The 19,390-nt window shown below is 40.0% G+C and overlaps 2 protein-coding genes across 2 annotated transcripts in view; both read left to right on the forward strand.

Annotated features, from left to right (window-relative positions):
* LOC126760094 (uncharacterized) overlaps window positions 1-19,390 on the forward strand; it is a 187,530-nt gene that overhangs the window by 43,967 nt on the left and 124,173 nt on the right. The gene's annotated exons all lie outside the window — the stretch shown is intronic.
* LOC126759295 (uncharacterized) lies at window positions 2,037-2,721 on the forward strand. The gene is made up of 2 exons (XM_050474032.1): window positions 2,037-2,498; window positions 2,566-2,721. Exons 1-2 carry the CDS (start codon window positions 2,037-2,039, stop codon window positions 2,719-2,721), a joined length of 618 nt encoding a protein of 205 aa, XP_050329989.1.

Genomic DNA, 19,390 nt, shown 5'->3' on the forward strand with positions numbered 1-19,390 from the left:
AACCGCTATGTTGCTTTCTTTGGTGGTGGTTTGATCGATTTCACCAATCTGCAATATTCAACATTGACATGAGTTTTGAATGTGAATTAAACAAAAGGGGCGAATATGGTACGATCTATGTGTTGTCAACTTCGATGTGTTGTTAACGTCGATATTCACGCCTCTAAATGCTAAATGTTCTGCCATTGTCGTCTGGTGAGTGACGCCGATACAGTTAATATCCATCATTTCCCATTCCAGTTTCCGAAAGAAAAGCACATGAGTAGTGTTTCGTGCATTTATTGTCAAACATACAAACCAAAGTAGGATTGTAAGGTTCGCAAGGTCCATGAATCATATTGGTTTTCACCACTTCGTATAATTCTGGATCTATCTCTGAATCAGGAATTTCCGCTGAAATGATTTCATCAATTTGATCTGGTGTAATCACCATCCGCATCCAAAGAAGAATGTGTGCGTGCGGCAAACCTCTTTTTTGCTACTCAACAGAACACATTCAGCATCTAACAGCATCATATATACCATAGGCTGCTTCAAGATAAAGACCATCAAACATCGCAGCTATTGTTTAAAAAGTCGTGCTGTGATATCGTTACGATCGCTAGCTGATTGACCGCGATCCATAATTCCGCACGTATGTCATCGCATTTTGGGAGTACTTCTTGCCTTTCTTTGGGCTGCCATACGTTGATGGCAAAAAGAACGCCGACCAATATTAGCGCCACCTCTTCGTGGCTTCGTAACAAATTTCAATCTGTAATTGATCACATCGTCTCGAACATACATAAAGTTTTCACTGAATAATTTTCAATAATTTTTCCTTTGGATTGCCGGAATAAAAAGTAAGCGACCGCAATTGAACGATTCAAATAATTTACAAATCAAAATATTGAAAAACAGAACAAACAAAAATTGAAAAAAATGTGTATGGAAAATGTTACTTTTTGGAATTGTCCAATTTTCCGACTTCGCCTCATGAAAAGTATAAGGTATTTTGTTTCCAAACCTTTCCCGATCCACAACAAACAACCTTTGAAAATTTCATTAAGATTGGTTCAACCGTTCTCTTAGTGTTACTAACAAACAAACATTCATATTTATTGTAACGTTTGTATGGGGAAAAGAAAAGGGCTGTTTTCCGGAAGCTATTCGAATTTTTCTCGCCGTAAAAACCATCCTTGAACTTCAACAAACATTTACGAAAAAGAATTGGCCAAATTGGTCCAGGCGTTATTGAGTTATGCCCGCACATACATTTTTGGTATTCATTTTTATTTATATAGATAAAAAGTTTTCGGATCGTAAATAATATTCTAATTTGATTTCATCGTCGCTTAGTGATCGAAATTTTTGCAGGTGTAGATCCTCAAACTCTCTGATTTATAATATAAAACAAAGATGAGTCAATTGGAACCACAAATGCGGTTTTTCGATTTGGGGGTGTGTCTTATTTCGGCGCTGAGTCGATTTAGCCTTGTTAATCTATCTGTTCATCAGTCTGTATATATACATAGATGCCAATTAGAGTTTTTGAGATATCGATCTGAAATTTTACACCCGCCCTTTTCTCATCACGAAGCTGTTTATTTGTCGGAAGGGCTGAAATCGGATCACTATAACAAATACCATACAAAGTGATAAATTAAATTTCTTTCAAGGAATATTTTGTATTTGTGAAGGGTATTATTGCTTCGGTGCCCTAACTCTGCCGCTTAAGTTATTGTTATAATTATGAAGAATTTTCAAAATCATAATTTGACCATTTATGATAAAGCTCAACTTAACTCATCTTCACCACGCATGATTTAGTTGTCGATGGGTTCATAGATATTTCAAAATATTTACAATTTAATCATCCAGACATATCAGTATAAACAAAGCACAATTAGTTAATGATTTTATTTGTGCAACATATTGTTTTAGATAATTATTTTAGATACGAATTTGAAACTATTAAAAACTAATGAGGCAGGAAAAACTAACATGTTGGGTTCAGTAGTAACAAGTTCGTCTGTTGAGTTAGCCGAAAAACAAGAATGTTCTTTAGCGACGCCAAACGTAAACTAGTCTTAAACTACGTTTTAGTAGCACTGCTCGCGAATAAATTTTTTAGCTTGAACGTCGGAGCACTCCGCGGCAAAGACGAAGCGAAAACTAATACGAATGTTGCGCGCTCTTTTCGCATTTATGCCACAAATTTGAATTGCGAGCACACAGCACCACATGTTATAGAATTCTTCGAATGTCAGCTCACCTGGCGCAATAATCGTTCATACAGTTCGGGTTCGCTGGTGCTACGAAAACCTATCAGCAAGTTGAAAGCTGACCTTGTGCTCGATATTTATCAGGCGAATGGGCGACTAGTGAATGTTTTCAACAAAACGGTTGATTGTTGTGCCATTTTGTCCACTGGAAAACATGGCTTGAAGATATTTGATACTTTTTTAAATGTAATGTTCGCTACAGTCAATGAGAGACCCACTTGTCCTTTGAAAGCGGTGCGTATGACTTATCGCCGTTAAGCTTTGAGTTCTATATGCTAATTTTTTATAACCCTTTTTTTAGCATTTTAATTACACCATTACCGATTTCAATGTGGCTGAATCCTTTTTGCCTGCTTATACACCGAAGACGAAATTTCGCAGCGGTCTTTATTTGAGCACGTCGGGACGACGATCTGCCCGGGTCGTTGTGTTGGGAAAGGTGATGAATTCAGTTTAATATATTTCTAAACTGTTAACATTCTAAAAAGTTGTATAAGTCACTGTAATTAAAATAATGAATACTTGTACTATTATTGTAGCTAGCTTACATTGGTATACTATTAAGAGGTTAGAATCGAATTAGTTTGTGCCGTCGCAGTTTTAAGTAACTAGCCTTCCACTGACTAGTTGAGGGACCGATATCAAGCGTTCCAAAAAACGAGCAGCTTCTTGGTGAGAAAAGGACAGGTGTAACATTTCAGACCGGTACCTCAAAAACTGAGGCACTAGATCATAAATAAGTATACATACAGACAGACAGAGCGGCAGACTGGCATCGATTTTCATTTATAGAGCCTCTCTTCCGTGTGTTACAAACATCGCGGCAAACTAATATACCCTTTACTCGCCTATGACCGAAGTTACAACAGGGTGACTTCTTCCCTTTTTGCTGTTTGGCGCCAATTTGAGTTTCCAAGTGCAGCCAAGTCCTTCTCCACCTAGTCTTTCCAACGCAGTTGCGGTCTTCCTTTTCCTCTGCTTCTCTGGGCGGGTACTGCGATAAATACCCTCAGCGTTAGAGTGTTTTCATCCATTCTGACGACAGGACCTAGCCAGTGTAGCCGCTATCTGTCAATGTCGATTGTAACGTTGCGAGGTAGGCAGTATGTTTTCTCTCCTTTTGCCTTTTCCGAAAACCAATGGTTTCATTTGCAGCTGTACGTAACGAGCTTGAAATGCCGTCCCACAGTTCTTTTATACCGAGTTGCTGACGTGAGCTCTCAAAGAGCAGGAGAGCAATTAGAATAGAAAATCGTTCGGCTGTCAGCTGTGATTGTAGCTTCTCGGCGTCGAAACTTTCTAGTGTTTGTCAACGTGAGCTTTTTGTTGCACAGAGGCGGGTGCGTATCTTGGCTGCAACAAGATAGTGGTCCGAGTCGATGTTAGGACCTCGGAGCGCTTGCACATCTAAAACATTGGAAACGTGATCGAACTGGTTGGTAGCTTTTCGAACCGGTGACAGCCAGTTAGCTTAATCAATGTATATATATTGGGTTCTAGTACTACAGATAACCATATTTCGGGCCACGGCGTAGTCGACCAGGCTCAACCCATTTGGGGATCTTTCATCATGGAGGCTGAATTTACCGACCGTTGTGCCGAAGATATCTTCTTTGCCCACCCTGGCGTTAAAGTCGCCAAGCATGATTTTTACATCGTGGCTCTTCCGCTGGGGCGTGGTGCAATTCAGCGATATGTTGAAGGACTTCGCTTTGATGCGGGTTGTGGCTAGACGTTCATCCACCGGGCTAAAAGCCAGTACTCGGCGACGGAGTCTCTCTTCCATCACGAATCCCACACCGAATTTGCGCTCCTTTATATGGTCTCTGCAGTGAATTCCACAAGCTTCTACTTGCCGCAGTCCTGTCAACTTTAGCTCGCCTTCAAACGAAGCTGTTTTTAGGCTACCCAGAGGATTCTTGAGCTGATTGAGCCATATATAAAAGAATCGTTTCTGGCCACACCCAAGTCAATGGCGTTCGGAGAATTTTCCTCACTTGCCTGAACTTCTACACTCGACTACATCCTCCTTTTATCATTGGCTGAGAAATATACATATATAAGATAGTGATTGTGTGAAAATTTCAAAGCGATCACTCCAGACGTTTCGAAGGAATTATTTTTTATTTATTGAATCTGCTTTTTCTTAAAGCCTAACAATAAGTTATAAAATCTTAAATCTAATTAAAAACTAGACAGGCTCAAGCAAGTGATTGAGCTGTTTTGGTGATACGTTGCTCTTTAGTACACAGGCATATCTCTTCTCTTTAGGCGTGTTTGATCGCAGGTATGTACCAAAGCATTAGCCAGAGGGTTGGGGTGATCTCGGAGTTTAGATATACATATATTTAATTCTGCTGTCTTCTACTTCTTTCTTTACCATAGGGATACCAAGGTCTTTATGGATATTTTCGTTACGCATGTACCATGGTGAACATGTGATTGTTCTAAGCATTTTTGATTGAAACCTTTGTAATATATCAATATTGGTTGCACAGGTCGTACCCCACCGTTGAATGCCCTACATCCAAATCGGCTTTATGACCGCATTATATAAAAGCACTTTTGTCTAGGCTAAGTTTGGAGTTTTTATTTAAAAGCCAATTTTAATTTGCAGTCTCTCATCTTCATACATGAGCTATTTTACTACTATGTTACTTCGTTCGCTTGGGGTACTAATATATTGTTTATTTTTACTGCCGGGCACATCTTTGGTCTTAGCGAAAATGTAATGTGCTACACTTGTTCATTCACGTTTATACGCCAGTTCGCTAGCCATTATCTGAGAAATATACATATACTATAAGATAGTGATTGTGTGAAAATTTCAAAGCGATCACTCCAGACGTTTCGAAGGAATTTCCATCACCGACTCTGTGATGTTTCGATAAATACCGATTTAACAAAGTTACTTTGTTTGTAAAATGCGCTCACATCTCCGAAACAATTTTTCGGATCATAAGTCATCACGAGCCCTTAAACTCAATACCTTTTTTGTACATGTATAATTATCACATAAAACTTTATGCCACCTTTAATGCTTGTAAAGCGATGTTGAGTCCAAAAATCTATTGCCTGCCGGTGCTCGTGACTTTGAGATACGGCTCGTCGCATACCAGTCACGCACCCACTGATTTTCATCACTTTCATCCATATACTATATAATAATAACATAATTTGAAGAATTATAATAAGCTTTATCAAAAATCTTATAATTATTTTGTATTCGAAACCATTCAGAAGTACTTATTATAAGCTAGGTTATTCAGAAATCCGTTGAGCTCATTTAGTATTAAACAGTGGGTGCATTTATTGCTTTGGTGCTTTGAAAATACAACAAAAAATTTTAAACGAATCAAAATGTGCATGAATTCCAAAGCTTCGGCCTTAATTTTGCTGCTCTTGTTCGTTCAAACTTGCCGAAGTCAACGCTCCAAGTCGCCACGTTTTGGAAGTAAAACCGAACCAGCTCTAGACTCATACCTTAAAGTCAGCGCTATCAAATGCACGATTACCGCACCTACAGTTATTGAACACTTTCAATGCTATCTGACTCGACGCAATGGCAGCAACTTAATTACAATTACGCTGTCGCTTCTTCAACCTGTTGAACGGATTGACTCGAATGCTGTATTCGATGTTTTAGGTCCGACTAAGAATTATTATAATATCTTCAAAACGGATCTTAACTGCTGCGAATTTTTTTCAGTTAAGAAGCACAGCATTTATATAGTTAGTGATATTATGAAACTGGTATATGATGCCATTAATGAAAAACCTATGTGTCCACTGAAAGCGGTGAGTTAGTTTGATGCCTCAATTTTTCTTTTTCAATGATGTTTTCACCACCTATATTTGTTAGCATTTCAACTTCAAAATCACGGAACTTGATGCTAGTCAACTAAAAGTGCCTGGTTATGTACCGAAATCGAATTTTCGACTTGGTCTGTATTTTCGATCAGATGGCCGACGTACTGCTGATATCATGTTGAACGGGAAGGTTGTAAATTCAAAAGGATAGCTTACAGTGTAGTATACTTAACTGTATGGCGGGTTATTTATGATAAAATGAATAAAATTCTGGTACAGATCACTAAGTCGCTTGCAGCTGAATTAATGCAGACCAAAATTATACATTTTTGAATCCCATTTTCACTGATTACTTTTCTAAACATTGTTGGTGTCACTTCAACTTTTTGAATGCTTTTGTTTATGTCGATGTACCCTCATTAACAATATAATTGGTTGTCAAAAAAGTCTTGCGGTATTTTTATTGAATTTTTTTGTTTTTTATTGAAATTGAAATGAATTTTTGATGACTCATGCCCAGCTCTTGTTCGCTGATACGGCTGCTACTATGCCGGTTTCTTTCGACCGATTCAGCGATTTTATCGCAATTTTCGACGACAGGCCTTCCGGAGGGTGGCGCATCTTCGACCACCTCTACACCAGAACAAAAACGTTGAAACCATTGTTGTGCGGTGGAAATGGAAACTGTATCGGGTCCATAAACTGCACAAATTTTATTGGCGGCTTGAGATGCATTTTTGCCTTTATCGTAGTAGTACTGTAAAATATGCCGTATTTTCTCTTTATTTTGCTACATGTTTGCGACGCTATAACTCACGAACGACTTAAAAGAAACGACAATCAATCAAACACGTGTTAGCACGTGAAATGAGCTTTCCAAAAAGATATAGCATGACCCGATGCAACGAATAAAACTAGAACTACGCGCTTTCAGCGCCAACTACGAAAATACCGCAAGACTTTTTTGACAACCTATTATAATATTATAATTTTGTTTCAATCATCTCCAACTTTTCGTGACAGCTACATATTCAGTTCTGATCTCATATAACGCGTGGTCCAAGTAGATGCACTTTTTCCAATAATCTTTTGTTGACAGATCACGAGTGAATCGTGTCAAGCTCTCAGGATATTTTTGGTCAGTATTGTTTGCCATTTGACTTTGACTTAAGCCTGAACAACCTTTACAAATCGTTCAACTTTATTATAAAAATTCACATTCTGTAAAGAATGTGTTTCGCGCGCTTCGCTCAACTTATGGTCAAAGTCCTCTATCCGTCCATCCATCCTCCAGCACGCAGTGAAGAAATTATAGCAGCCATAGCTGAAAGTGTACACGAAGAATAGACGCCGTTCGCAGCAACTCGGGCTGACGTATGGAACGACTCGGCGCATTTTACGTCGAGATCTTAAATTGAAAGCGTACACAATACAGCTTGCGCCAGAACTGAAGCCGCTCGGTCATCCCAAGCGACATCGCTTCGCTCTGTAGGCTTTTGAAAAGTGCAAAGAAGATCTGACCTTTTCGAGCCAAATGTTGTTCAGGCCCATTTCTGACTCAATGGGGATGTAAACAAGCAAAATTTCCGCATTTGGAAGAGGAGAAAACTAAAAAAATTCAAGAGCTGCCCTTTCATCCAGAAAAAGCGACGGTTTGGTGTGGTTTGTAGGCTGGTGGAATCATCGGTCCATATTTCTTCAAAGATGATGTCGGTGAGAATGTAACCGTGAATAGCGATCATTATGCCGCCATGATAGCCGACTATTTAATGCCTGAAATTGAAGCTCGTGATTTTGGTTTCAACAAGGTGGCACCACTTCTCACACATCGTATAAATCAAGGGATTTATTGACAGAACATTTCGGTGAGCAGATAATTTTGGACCGGTCGATTGGCCACGAAGATCGTGTGATATAACTCCGTTTGACTTTATCTTGTGGGGATGAGTCTAAAGACTATACGCATAATCCCGCTTCGTTTTAGGCCTTGGAACAAAACATCACGCGTGTCATTCGCAAGTTACCAGTCGAAATGCTCGAAAGAGTCAATTGATTAAACGAATGGACCATCTGAGGCGCAGCCGCGTTCAACATTTGAAAGTGATCGTCTTCAAAAAATAAATGCGAAAGAATGTTCTTTCGAATGATAATAAACTTCCACATTATATTTGAAGTTTTTGTCTTTTTTTGTTTTGAAAAGTAAAAAGTTCGTTTAAAAATATAATATTGTATTTGAGTTTAGATGCATCGACTAGCCAAAATTAATGAAATCTCCACACAATTTCTTCTACTGTTGTAGAAATCATGTTTGCAGTCATCTGCTTGGAGCGGGGCCGCCTTCTACCTTGCTTACATCGGCAGTATTGCAAAGTTTTTGACGAGACTACGGATGAAATTTACGTCACGTAAGCATTGAGGGCTGTTCGCAGTGGAGAAAATAACAATTTCATTGACTCCCTCTCAGTAATTGACAGAAATAGAGCTCGATAAATGCATTTTATTTTATCCATACCATGCAAATTTCCTCGACTAAACATCTATAACTTTTTTCTCTATGGTCCGACTTTAGATTAGGTTAATAGACTGATGAATCAAAAGACAGTCGCATATCCGAGAGCCCGCCACAAATTTATTGAGGCGGCTAATATCACTTCCCAACAAATCGCCGGGTTCGTGTAAAGTATGGTAACCAAGATGCTACTATCTCAGTCTGGTAAAAGCTTGACGGAGTAAAAGAAAGTGTTGAGATGTTTTCATCTTATCTTCCTTATTTCAATTTTGACAATTTGCGGCCTTCCTAGCCTCAGCACGCGAGTGCCAATGAGACATTGACGATCCTTGCTACTGCGCCTTCTTCATCTTCTTCTTAATTGGCGTAGACACCGCTTACGCGATTATAGCCGAGTTAACAACAGCGCGCCAGTCGTTTCTTCTTTTCGCTACGTGGCGCCAAATATTCCAAGCGAAGAAGGTCACTTGGTCCTTCCAACGGAGTGGAGGTCTTCCTCTTCCTCTGCTTCCCCGGCGGTTACTACGTCGAATGCTTTCAGGTCTGGAGAGGTAGTGTAGCCCCTATCTTTAAATTATCTGAACTATTTCAATGTCGTCGTATATCATACAGCTCATCGTTCCATCGGCTGCGGTATTCGCCGTTGGCAATGCGCAAAGGACCATAAATCTTTTTCGATTTTTCTCGAAAACTCGTAACGTCGACTCATCGGTTGCTGTCATCGCCCAAGCCTCTGCACCTTAAGGACGGGAATTATGAGCGACTTATAGAGTTTAAAAGGATGTGCCTTCAGTCCGAAGTAGCACCTGTTGGCAAGAGCAATCCTGCGTTGGATTTCCAGGCTGATATTATTAGTGGTGTTAATGCTGGTTCCTAAATAGACGAAATTATCTACAACTTCAAAGTTATGACTGTCAACAGTGACGTGAGAGCCAAGTCGCGAGTGCGACGACTGTTTGTTTGATGACTGGAGATATTTCGTTTTGCCCTCGTTCACTACCAGACCCATTTTCTGTGCTTCCTTGTCCAGCCTAGAGAAAGCAGAACTAACGGCGCGGGTGTTGAGACCGATGATATCAATATCGTCGGCATACGCCAGCAGCTGTACACTCTTATAGAAGATGGTACCTTCTCTGTTTACTACTGCGCCTTACTGGTCTGAATAATAGTTACAAGAACAACAAAAACGACGAAAAGGTCTATGCTGCAACTTACTCTAGGTAGAGTTAAAATTGGAATTGCACTGTTTTTGTTTTGTAAAGGAATTTTATCGAGAAGAGGAAAAGGCAGAAAGTTAGGTTATTCATGTATCCACCGGAAACGTGACAAAGGTTCTAATAAAACATGTGCTTCTTAACAAGGCATCCGAAATGGTAATAAATGCACATTTTTCGAAAGCTGGATAATGTCAAGGCTATGCGAAAAGGAGTATACCCACCATAAATTCTGACACAAAGCGGAGAAATACGCTCACACAAATGGATAAACTGCGCAAACACCTGCGATATATTTTCCTTTCTGCGCATTACTTTTTGACCTGTGCAACCATTGTGGCTACATTCACATAGACCTTATGTATGCTCCTTCATTAGCACAATTGGGACAAACACTGAGTTAAGAGGGAGCACAAAAATGAAATTTAAAGTGTTTATGAGCCGCGAAAGGCACAAAATGCAAATGTCCCGAATAAATTGTGTCAATTTATTGGCGGTTATGTCTGACACTTTTGTGGTTGCTCATTAGCGACTATCGAATTAGTAGTTGGGCGTGTTGACGTTAGCCAAGGACAGCAAAGGAAAGAGGCTTTCGACAAGGAATGCCACTGTAAAGAGCAGCCGGAAGGTAATGCTGGCGCGGTAGCGGAACGAATGACACGAGTCTACACTATACACTGTGGTAAGGACTAACGCTGTATCGGCATCTGTGTTATCGCAAAATATTAGGAAAAAAGGTGACAATAAAAGTAATGACAACATAATGCTAGTAAATAGCAACTCAGCAGACGCACATTTTGGCGGTGGGCTGGGCTTTCGCTTTCCTTTCTGGCTGTCGAATCGAAAGTATCGCTACCGTAAATCGAGACCGAGTAACAGTGAACAGCGACACACAAGCGGAAGGCTGAAAAGTAGCTGTGTGTTGTTAAAAATTACACCTTAATTGACGTGAAAATACGAGCCGCAACAAAATTCCATCCATGGACATGCCGGCTTGCCACCAGGCGCATTAGCAAACATAGACATGGCAACAGCAGCTCGCTTCACCAGCACCGGCAGTGACAGCGCCGACAATGGCAAATTGTCATGCTGGTATGTGTCGCCGATGTCAGTGGCGAATTAATTCAGCAGCAACAATGATATTATCACGACATGCCTACAACAACAAGAATGCTAATAATAACACTGGCAACAGCCACATTTTTTGTTGTTATCGTCGTAGAAATTGTAAAAAAAAAGTTGCGTTGTCATAAAAATTGTTGCGGTGTAAATGATGTGCGTTACGTGGTGTTGCGTCCTCGGCGACCGATACAAAAATAACTTAAATCGTACAATATATACATGCACACATGCGAATAAATATGTATAACATTATTACAAAATTCGAGCTGCATTACTAAGCGCCTCACCACAAAACCATCAAAGCCACAACAGCGCCACAGCGGCAGCGTTTGTAACGGCAGTGTTTGGCTGGGCTTAAACGCGCCGCTAATTTTGTGTGCAAAATCGAAAAAGCGCCAAAAAATACCCACGAAGTACTTAAAGACTACAAACAAAGCGCTGCACAAGGGACTGCGGCGGCACCTAAGCCTATTATTCAACTAGCAACTACCAGTTAACAAATCAGCGTAACACCGGAAACGCGCTTCAACGCCACCAACCCAAAAGTTCTCATGCAAACAAAAAGTGGTTTACGATGTTGCGAGATTCTCACTTACGTGTGTTCGCACTAAAGCGCTTGGCTACCTACCGTTTGTAGCTTAACCGTCTAGACATACAGGGTGATTCATATGTTGATTTGTTCGATTTGACAAGTTTTTCGATAGTTTTTTAACTGACTTTTTAACACTTTGTTAAGGGCTTAATTAAGCCTAAGATTTAAAAAAAATCGAACTTTCTTGCTGGCGAAATTAAATTTCAGGATCTTGAAAGAAATATTCAATTGGTAGTATGCGGGAAAGATTTTTCTTTTTCAATCCAAACAATTGCGGTGTTAAAGCTTTTCAGTCAGTCAGCCCAGCTTGTAAAAGTATAAAAATTTCCGAAGGTTGACTTAATAGCCGTCAGTTGCCATCCACAGATTTATACAAAAATTTTTTCGTCATGCTCTCGAATACATGTTTGAAATTTATTTTCATTGAATATAAAATATTCAAGATCCAAGTGCAGCCACCTGATCTCTCCAACCTAGTGGATGTCTTCCTCTTCCTCTACTTCCACCGGTGGGTAACGAATTGAAAATCTTCAAAGCTGGAAGCGCATTTGCTTTCTTTTGATTCGCTGAACTAAGACTAGTCTCACGGCGTCAAATTGCATGACCGATGCGGCCAATTGACTGGACCAACACGTTCACCAAACTTGGTTTTCAATAAATCGATTGTAAAATTCACTGTTTGGCTTGTGGCGCGATCCTATTGAAACCACATATTGGCCAAGTCAATATCATCCGATTCGGGCCAAAAATATTCGGTTATCATTGAACGGTAGCGATGCCCATTCACAGTAATGTGCCGGTTTTGATTATCACGGAACGGAACGGTATGTCCTAATGACGCCGCCGGCCCTTAAACCGTACCAAACCCTAATTTTTTCGGAATAAAATGGTGACTCATGGAGTACGTGTGGGTTTCTGCCTGACCAATAACGCATATTTTGCTTATTGACGAAGCCATTCAACCAGAAATGAGCCTAATCGCTGAAAATAATTTTTCGATGAAAATCTGTATCAGTTTTAAGTTGTTGCTCAGCCCAATTCACGTACATACATACGACGATTCTGGTGGTCTATCGGCTTCAGTTCTTGCGTCAATTTAATCTTGTTCAATAAAATTCGCCACCACGATGTCACAGAGATGGACAAAGCTTGAGACAAAGTGTGAGATATTGCTTTGTCTGAACTTCCTCAATTGAAGCGTTAGCGGCAGCAATATTCTCGACACTACGAGCACTTCTTTTTTTTGCCTGTGGATTCAAATTTTTCCACTAGACGCTCAATTGTTGATCTGAAGGACGATTATGACGACCATAAATTGGACCTAGCGCTGTTAAAGTTGGAGCCACTGACTCCGAATTTCGGTAGTAAATTTTAATAATTTTGACTCGTTGTTGAATCGTATATCTTTTTATGATGAAACGGCAAACCTTGTTGAAGAGATATGTCGAAAAAACGGGAGGAAATATATTTGATGTCCTTATCGCTCTATTTTTTTATTTTTATCTTTTTAACTTTTACCGACTTTTTACTTCTTCTTCTACCTTCTTTAAGCAATATATTTCCGGAATTTTCGAAATAGCCTTAAATTTCGAAATTATTTCTATTTAAAACGACTATTTTGTAAGCCCCAAGAAATGACCACCCTGTACCCACATTCACAGATACAGCTTAACTCACTCATCGGAGTGCTGGCATGAACTGGCGAATTCACTGTTTGTCGAACTCGAATACCTAAAATATGTCTGCTGGCAGCCAACAAAATCCTATGGTTAATTTAATAGCCCTTTCAATGCCTATCCAGATGACCTTTGCTGCTTGTCAGTTGGGCCGCGCCTAATTTTCTACCATTCCTTATGCTTGTTGCGGAATATTCACCCTTCTCGTAGTTTAATGGGCGAAAAGTACAAATGTGTGGTAATTTTGTTTGTGCCTTATGGCTCGCTGCTACCTCATCGTTGAAGTGATAAGGAAATGAAATGATGAGCATTGCATTCAGTGACTTAACTGTTAAACAGTTAAAGCTACATGCTTTGAAATAATTATCTCAAATGAATTATGATTTGGTATAATTATTTTTTTTTTCATTCGGTGGTTTGTATTCAATAAAAATATGTTTATTTATTGTTGTATTATGGCAGTTATGATGGTGCTACTAGAAATTTGGAGTTTAGAAATTTTCTGCTTTGACTTAATTATTTTCAATATTGTTTTTTAGGTAATGATTTGCACCCTGAAAGTTCACTTCAAGTCAATACTGGTACTTAGCTTTTAGCTTTCAGAAATCATTCCAAGACAGTTTAGATATGTTTTATGGAAAAAGAGAATCGTCAATTACTATCAGCCTCTGGTTTAATCGAAAAATTAGTCGTATAAATTGTACGGGTTTTGCAGGTTTGAAATTCTTTTTAGTTGGGAGACCAGTTCACTTGAGTGATGTTACTGCGGAGTTACGCAAAATTAGAAAAAACGTTAAAAACGTAGGTATATCCTTGCCTTGGGAAATAATCCGTGCCGAATTTCATAAAGATAACTTGTTAAATTAAAAAGTTTTTCGTACAAGAACTTGTTTTTGATCGACGATAGCAACAAATCAACATCTGCTTTGGGAGGAAAAGACGTGGCTAAATCGAAACACCTCGTCAAACTACATTATAGAGTCTCTGACGTTTCTTTCTTGGTACAGTAGAGGCCCGCTAATCCGGACATGGCCTAATCCGGATTCCACTGTAATCCGGACAGGGTTAAAAAACTCAAAGTTTCTATTATGTCCCTTGTAATCCGGACTGACATTATCTATCCGTATTCTCTAATTCGGATCACATGTTTATTATTCACTATATTCGCTTTTATGCTTTATTGGTTTAAGTTTTTTTTTTTTTGTTTTTTGGAACATGTGTATTATTTGTTATAATAAACAAACAGAAATTTATAAATATTTTTTTCATAATACATAGTTCTGATATGTCTTTGGTAATCCGGATTTCCTTATATTCCGGATAGGGGCCGGTTTTAATTGATCCGGATTAGCGGGCCCCTACTGTATTCCAAGCTTCTTGGCAAACCAAATATAACCAGTTACAGGGTAATTCTATAATTGTCAATCTGAAATCTGCTAGGTAGATTGACTTTTATATTTCGTGATTTGGCAACCCTAGTATTGCAATTTGGCAACTGATAACTTGATCGTAAAGTTTAACCTTTTTCATGTTATTTATACTCAGACCGTTTTGACAAACGGTCGCTACCTGTGTTGTTTACAGTAACTTGAAATATTCATCTTGGCCAAAAAATGGAATTATTGAATTATTGGAATTATGGAATGAACTTAATTAAATTTTTGGCGGTGACGCTTCATCAAAAGCCAGTGTTAATCGATGGTATGATGAATTTTATCGAGGTTGTAGAACTCTCCAAGACGGATTTCTTGAAGGTCGTCAAAAAGCAGTAGTTGGTCCAGAAGTATTGATGCAACAATTTGACGATCGCTCAAAAAAAAATGCTGGTGTAGGTTGGCCGGGAGAAGTCTTAAAAAATGCGATAGCGGGGCTTCGAAACACGTCTTGAAATCGTGAAAATCGTTTCTGAATCGTGGATTTACGCGTATGAACACGAAAACAAACAGCAGGCGACTGTATGGGTGTTTGAAGAGGATCCGAATCCGACCAAAGTTGTTCGTCCAAACAAATGATTGCCTGTTTTTTTTTTTTTTTTGGATCAGTTAGACCTGTCTCAACCATACCACTAGAACAACGCACAAGAATGGCACGCAATCATTTGTTCACGAGTTGTCTTTCAAGAAATCAGTAAAATCACAGCTGTGGGATTGTAGCGATCTATCTTCAAATTAGAAGATTCTTATTCGACATGGACGAGGACACCCAGAGCTTCACTATCTGCAGTGGAGTATCACAACGCTTCGGCTTTAAGCATCTAAATGACGAATGCAATGATTGCATAAATGCTCTGAAATTTAATGAATACTTGGCGTATACTTCCGGCAAAGCAAACAAAATATATAATGCTCTATCGACAATGATGGCCAACAGAGGCTGCATGCGTTCCAGCCGGCGATTCTTAATGGCAAAAGCAATGAGCGGTGGTAAACCAACCCAACTATGCAAAGGACGATGGACCTCATTCCAGACATTCCATCGAGGATAGACATACGACATGGGGACTTGAATTTCTTCTTCCTCTTCTTAATTGGCGTAGAAACCGCTTAAGCGATTATAGCCGCCAGTCGTTTCTTCTTTTCGCTACGTGGCGCCAGTTGGATATTCCAAGCGAAGCCAGGTCCTTCTCCACTTGGTCCTTCCAACGGAGTGGAGGTCTTCCTCTTCCTCTGCTTCCCCCGGCGGGTACTGCGTCGAATATTTTCAGAGCTGGAGTGTTTTCGTCCATCCGGACAACATGACCTAGCCAGCGTAGCCGCTGTCTTTTAATTTGCTGAACTATGTCGATGTCGTCGTGTATCTCGTACAGCTCATCGTTCCATCGAATGCGGTATTCGCCGTGGCTAACGCGCAAAGGACCATAAATCTTTCGCAGAACTTTTCTCTCGAAAACTCGCAACGCCGACTCATCCGTTGTTGACATCGTCCAAGACTCTGCACCATACAGCAGGACGGGAATTATGAGTGACTTATAGAGTTTGGTTTTTGTTTGTCGAGAGAGGACTTTGCTTCTCAATTGCCTACTCAGTCCGAAGTATCACCTGTTGGCAAGAGTTATCCTGCCTTGTATTTCTAGGCTGACATTGTTGGTGGTGTTTACGCTGGTTCCAATATAGACGAAATTATCTACGACTTCAAAGTTATTATTGTTAATAGTGACGTGAGCCAAGTCGCGAATGCGACGACTGTTTGTTTGATGACAGGAGATATTTCGTCTTGCCCTCGTTCACTGCCAGACCCATTTTCTGTGCTTCCTTGTCCAGCCTGGAGAAAGCAGAACTAACGGCGCGGGTGTTGAGGCCGATGATATCAATATCATCGGCATACGCCAACAGCTGTACACTCTTATAGAAGATGGTACCTTCTCTATTTAGTTCTGCGGCTCGAACTATTTTCTCCAAAAGCAGGTTGAAAAAGTCGCACGATAGGGAATCGCCTTGTCTGAAACCTCGTTTGGTATCGAACGGCTCGGAGAGGTCCTTCCGGATCCTGACGGAGCTTTTGGTGTTACTCAACGTCGGTTTACACAGCCGTATTAGTTTTGCGGGAATACCAAATTCAGACATCGCGGCATAAAGGCAGCTCCTTTTCGTGCTGTCAAAAGCAGCTTTGAAATCGACGAAGAGGTGGTGCGTGTCGATCTTTTTTTCATGGGTCTTTTCCCAGATTTTGTGTATGGTGTATCTGGTCGGTTGTTGATTTGCCAGGGTTAAAGCCACACTGATAAGGTCCAATCAGTTTGTTCACGGTGGGCTTAATCTTTCACACAATACGCTCGATAGAACCTTATATGCGATGTTGAGGAGGCTAATCCCACGATAGTTGGCGCAGATTGTGGGGCCTCCTTTTTTATGGATTGGGTATAGCACACTTAAATTCCAATCGTTGGGCATGCTTTCGTCCGACCATATTTTACAAAGAAGCTGATGCATGCACCTTATCAGTTATTCGCCGCCGTGTTTGAATAGCTCGGCCGGCAATCCGTCGGCCCCTGCCGCTTTGTTGTTCTTCAGGCGGGCAATTGCTATTCGAACTTCTTCATGGTCGGGTAATGGAACGTCTGCTCCATCGTCATCGATTGGGGAATCGGGTTCTCCTTCTCCTGGTGTTGTGCGTTCACTGCCTTTCAGCAGGCTGGAGAAGTGTTCCCTCCATAATTTAAGTATGCTCTGGGCATCAGTGACTAGATCACCTTTGGGGGTTCTACAGGAATACGCTCCGGTCTTGAAACCTTCCGTAAGCCGCCGCATTTTTTCGTAGAATTTTCGAGCATTACCCCTGTCGGCCAGCTTATCAAGCTCTTCGTACTCACGCATTTCAGCCTCTTTCTTCTTCTGTCTACAAATGCGTCTCGCTTCCCTCTTCAACTCTAGGTATCTATCCCATCCCGCACGTGTAGTGGTCGATCGTAACGTTGCGAGGTAGGCAGCCTGTTTTCTCTCCACTGCGACACGGCACTCCTCGTCGTACCAGCTGTTCTTTTGCACTTTCCGAAGACCAATGGTTTCGGTTGCAGCTGTACGTAAGGAGTTTGAAATGCCGTCCCACAGTTCCCTTATACCGAGTTGTTGACGAGTGCTCTCAGAGAGCAGGAGTGCAAGCCGAGTAGAAAATCGTTCGGCTGTCTGTTGTGATTGCAGCTTCTCGACGTCGAACCTTCCTTGTGTTTGTTGGCGCGCGTTTTTTGCTGCACAGAGGCGGGTGCGAATCTTAGCTGCAACAAGATAGTGGTCCGAGTCGATGTTAGGACCTCGGAGCGCACGCACATCTAAAACACTGGAGACGTGTCTTCCGTCTATCACAACATGATCGATCTGGTTGGTAGTTTTTCGATCCGGAGACAGCCAGGTAGCTTGATGAATCTTCTTATGCTGGAATCTAGTACTACAGATAACCATATTTCGGGCCCCGGCGAAGTCAAGAATTTCTACTGAACCCAAATACTGAGTGTCTATGGATACTTTGGAAAGTATCTGTTCCAAATTAACGACGTTAGTCCGTATTTTTGACGTATACAGAGGACATAGAAGACTCTCATTACCTATTTTTCAATGTCCCCGTTTGTTTAGACATAAGGGAAAAGTTAAAATCTACACTTGTTGGTGGTGTAACGGTGGAAAATTTGACAACATATATGTGTCTCTGAAAATGGAGTGCTGTCAGCGAAGCGTCAGCTATAATTCTGACAAAATTAAAAATTATAATAGATTAGGAGTCAGTCAGTCCGTACAAAAGAAGACACTTAAATGTATTTTTCTCTCCCATAAAGTAATACTCAATCCGTTGGTTCCGTGGGAGAGACATGAATTGGGAGTAGGTTAAGTTTAGCGGATTAAAATTCTGTACTCCGACTTTTGATGCTTCCTCCACTATAACAAAAATTAAAAAGTTGTCAAAGTAAACACACGCGTTTGCCATTTACGTGCAGTTTACATTGATAATTATCAGACAAAGTGCGAAGCAATTTTTGTATTGAAATATTGCTCCAAAGCAATTGTTGTAGAACTATTTTTCTTGAAACATTTTTTTTATTTACGACCTTTTGAGATTTAATTGAAAGAAAGATAAACTAGTCTGTTGAATTTGCATCATTCATTCGTGAATAAACTCTGTGCTTTTGTAGAATTAATTGATTTCACACTCTAATCTTGAAGTACACATAAAAGTTCTTGTTAATCTACACGCTTTAATCCACTTACGATTTTCTAAACGTTATGTAAAATGTTTGTAAATTAAATTCATTCAAGTACGCAAAACAAAGCGTTTCCGATTTGCAGATTGAAAAGTGTCTCGCATTAGCTGCCAAATGCTGTGAATTGTTAATAAATAAATAAGTGTTTTTATAGAAATGCGCAAATGAACAACAACATTAAATATTTAAATACTGGAAAGTATTATTAATGTCTGTCTGCATATAAAGCCACTAAATTGCTGTGGATTTGCTAGTCAATCGGATTCTCAAAGTTTGTCGATTTGTGGCCGAAATGGTTTGGAAATGCGCTGACAGACTTGAAAAGAATTAACCGGAAACCACATTTCAAATGCTAAATTCAAAATTGATGTGCTGAGTTGAAAGCCTCGGATTTAATGAATTTGAGCGATAAAAGCATAATAGAATTGTGAAATCAAAGCAAAATGGTACAGCTGCAAATTATTTAATTTTTTTGGTAAATCGAAAATTTAAATGATAATTTTTGTTTTATTGT

The sequence above is a fragment of the Bactrocera neohumeralis genome, chromosome 5, assembly GCF_024586455.1.
Source record: "Bactrocera neohumeralis isolate Rockhampton chromosome 5, APGP_CSIRO_Bneo_wtdbg2-racon-allhic-juicebox.fasta_v2, whole genome shotgun sequence".
NCBI lineage: Eukaryota > Metazoa > Arthropoda > Insecta > Diptera > Tephritidae > Bactrocera > Bactrocera neohumeralis.

Coding starts and splice junctions, on each gene's coding strand:
- LOC126759295 (XM_050474032.1), top strand. CDS start 2,037: ATGTTCTTTAGCGACGCCAAACGTAAACTAGTCTTAAACTACGTTTTA. Junction 2,499..2,565: donor CCACTTGTCCTTTGAAAGCG/GTGCGTATGACT, acceptor CCCTTTTTTTAG/CATTTTAATTACACCATTAC.